At 43.2% G+C, this 3,381-nt stretch overlaps 1 protein-coding gene across 1 annotated transcript; it reads right to left on the minus strand.

Annotated features, from left to right (window-relative positions):
* On the minus strand, positions 1-2,113 carry LOC106605142 (myomesin-3-like). The gene is made up of 4 exons (XM_014200493.2): positions 2,008-2,113; positions 1,883-1,927; positions 1,483-1,620; positions 1-478 (listed from the first exon to the last, which is right to left on the minus strand). The coding sequence occupies exons 3-4, from the start codon at positions 1,567-1,569 to the stop codon at positions 140-142; spliced, it is 426 nt and encodes a 141-aa protein (XP_014055968.1). The 5' UTR covers positions 1,570-1,620; positions 1,883-1,927; positions 2,008-2,113; the 3' UTR covers positions 1-139.
* Between the last annotated feature and the right edge of the window lie 1,268 nt (positions 2,114-3,381).

The following is a 3,381-nucleotide window of genomic DNA, read 5'->3' on the forward strand; positions in this document are numbered from 1 at the left end:
TAAGATTATTTCTTTCATTCAGATCTAGGATGTGTTGTTTAAGTGTTCCCTTTATTTTTTTGAGCAGTATATATTAACTACCAATATAGTTGATTGGAACAAATCTATATATCAAGCCAAGCCAAATATTTACTGCTCTTTAGAGTTCACAGCAATAGTAAGCTGCCCTTTTCACTCTATTGTGCCGATCTGAAGCAAACTGTGCTAGCTCAGCACTTCCAGCAACTACGGAGGATGCAAAAACAGGCCAGCTCATCACAGCTTGGTTTAGCTCAGCTCGGTTCGGTAGTATGAACATCCCGGCAGTGAGTTGGGGTGACCAGATGGACTCACTCTCGTCCACGAGCACCAGGGTGAACTGGTTCTTGGCGCAGCCGTTGCAGAGCTGAGCTGTGTGGGAGCCCTCGTCCTCCTTTGACAGCTGGTCAAACAGGATCTCTAGCAGCCCACTGCCCTTATCAAAGTTAATCTTATGGGCCTAGGGAGAGAGAGAGAGAGGACACACACAAGCACATGAATGCACACGTATGTACATACATGTGCACACACACGCAGGCACGCATACCTCACAGAAAGCATGTTTTTACAATAACTTCTACAAGTGTGACTTGCATGTTGATTTGGCCTAATCAAGGCAAGGGGTCTAAAATGGGGGAAATGGGGATTGGTTTATTCACAAAATCCTCATCTGTAGTCATTTAGTAATAAACCCTTAGCAGTGTTGACGTACATGTATACACACGTGCATGGATGCAATCATGCTATTCCATACCGAGTAACCACATGCAAGACACTGAGTCCAAAAACCATGCATGTGGTGTGATATTAGTTTAACCCCATGGGAAATCCACATCTGTTGCAACAACCTCTGCCGACAGTAGTCTTCCAACCTGTGGTTATTTTTAGGTTGATTTCATAACAAATCAACATTGCTATCATATTGCTACGTACATTCGGGTGAAAATCTTTATGAAGGTGATTTATGTTTAAATGAAATTGCAAATACGATGGTGAGGGTAAACATTTTTGTGATTACTTTCTCTTTCTATACAGCCAATACCTCTTACTAATGCAAACTTGAATGAGGAAAATATAAAACATTTTGCTATTTTGTGGCACATCTACATTTCATTGTTTTATGGAGAATGTCACTGGAAATGGATTCGGGAACACATAATCATCTGCATATATTTAAAAATAAATGTGTGTATGCAAAATTCAGTAGCTTATGCGTTATACACACCTCTGGGAGACATGCTATAACTTGCCTGGACCAGTCTATTTCTGCTTCAGCCAACTTGTCATCGTCTTCCTACTCGTACATTACTGCACTATCGACTAAAGCAGGAACATTCTGACACCCAAGCTAGTTTTAGTATTCATTTGAGACATACACACTCTCCTGACAGACTAGTACACACAATGTTTAGTTCTGGGTTCTGAGATTAGAACATATAGCCTGTGTTTTGAAGTGCTCCTTACTGCAGTACTAGAGATCTCTCTGTCGTTGAGAACGAGGCGGAGCTCTGCAGCGTTGCTCGGGCTCTCAGTCTGCATCCAGAGACGCATGCTCCCTTTCCTCTGACACCTCCACCTGCCACTTGGAGCGCAGGGCTATCACTGTAGGGGGAGGGAACAATGAATAGGGAATAGGTTATGCATTCAGGTTGGCCTCCAAGCTTCAGCAAACAAAAGAATCTAGGAAGGGTGCAATGACAGGAATCGAAAAATAGGGCTTACCCAAGAAAACATCTGAGGGAATAGGTTGTTGAAATTGTGATGTTGAACAATATATTATAATGCCTGTTTCTATTTGAAAAGGAGCACTATCAATTGTTTTAGCTCGATAGAGACTTGTATTATTACAGTAACTAAGTCTTACATGGGTGGCAGATGTGCCTTCCGAGCTCAGTCAGTCTCTCCAGATCTATGGGAAAAGAAAGAGGGAGAATTATAGGGAGAAGCCATCTTTTGTGCAGGTCTTCTTTAGCTTTGAGTATAAAGTACCTTCCACAGTGAAGGTGAAACTGGAAGAGATGTCTGGGTTGTCACTCATCTCTACTGTGTACAGGCCCAGGTCCTCTTTAGTGGCGTTTGTGAAGGTTAGGATGGACCTGGGGATGGACAGAAGGAAGGACAGTTAGCTAAAAGGACAGACAGAAGGACAGTGGGCTTAAAGGACAGACCAGGGGACTCAGTAGGCCTGAATGGGACCATAGTGCTCAGTGAAAAGAGAGGACATTTTGCATCGTAGTGTGAGGTGAGGAAGAATCTCCATTGAGTCTGACCCTTTGCTGACCTCTTTAACATTAAAGTCTTTCATGGGTTACATGCCCTCTCACAACTCTACAGGTCACTGTTTTTCTCTCTCTGTAACAGACAGACACACACATACACACAACATTGCAGTACCTATTGCAGCTTCAATAGCCTCTTTGTAGTTCTTGCTCCAGACAAACGTGCTCTTCTCCGTAATTTCAGTGGCCTCAAAGGCCAGGAAGATGAAGCCATCATTGTCCACACCAATCTCTATGTCTCTGGTGTCTGATGGAGAAAGAACATGAATCATAAGTCATTCTGGTGATATTGTTCATCAGGGACCTGTATTGCTAAAATCAAGCCTGGTCCCAGACCTGTTTGTGCTCTTTTGCCAACTCCTATGGTCATTGTTACGCCAAACACAAACAGACCGTGAACCAGGCTAACTAAAACCCTAAAATGACTCACCTGGTTGGGTCTGGGCTCTGATAAGCTCAGAGGGCAGATAAGGGATGCCCATTCCAGCCTTGTTGAAGGCACACACTCTGAGACGATAGGTCTGACCAGACTGGAAACCTGACACCTGGGAACACAAACACACCAAAATCAATTTGATAATTTTTTATCAAAAACATATTAACTCTATTTTAATGTACCTATATCCTTATTACATAAAACAAGTATATCTCACCAACCTTGAAAACGGTGTCTGCAATTGGCTCTTCATTCACAGCAGTCCAGCTCTGTGATTGGTCGCCCTCGCTCAGCTCCACCAGGTACCCTGTGATTGGTCCTTGCTGTTCTTCGTAGAGAGGCACTGCCCACAGGACGACTAGAGAGTTATGCCTCACCTCCCTGAATTCCAGGTCATAAGGGCAGCCTGGGGGATGAGTGGGGTTAGCATAACACAAAGAGAGAAATATAGGAAAAAAACACATTTGTTTATCTGTGTCAACCCATAGTGTTTCATTCTATACAGTACATGGATTGATAAGTGTCTACTGTGATAGAAATATACCAACCAGACATGGGTTCAAGTACTATTTGAAATCAGTGTTTGGTTCATCCTGACTGGAGTGCCAGGTGGGCAGGGTCTGCACTTTTTGGAATTTTCTACTGGTT

Source organism: Salmo salar, chromosome ssa05 (assembly GCF_905237065.1).
Source record: "Salmo salar chromosome ssa05, Ssal_v3.1, whole genome shotgun sequence".
Lineage (NCBI taxonomy): Eukaryota > Metazoa > Chordata > Actinopteri > Salmoniformes > Salmonidae > Salmo > Salmo salar.

What these genes read in the sequence shown, in the direction of transcription:
- LOC106605142 (XM_014200493.2), bottom strand. Translation starts at nt 1,569, where the DNA reads ATGCGTCTCTGGATGCAGACTGAGAGCCCGAGCAACGCTGCAGAGCTC. An exon ending in GAGAGATCTCTAGTACTGCA is followed by an intron (nt 479 to 1,482) that starts GTAAGGAGCACT and finishes CTCTCTCCCTAG; the next exon opens with GCCCATAAGATTAACTTTGA.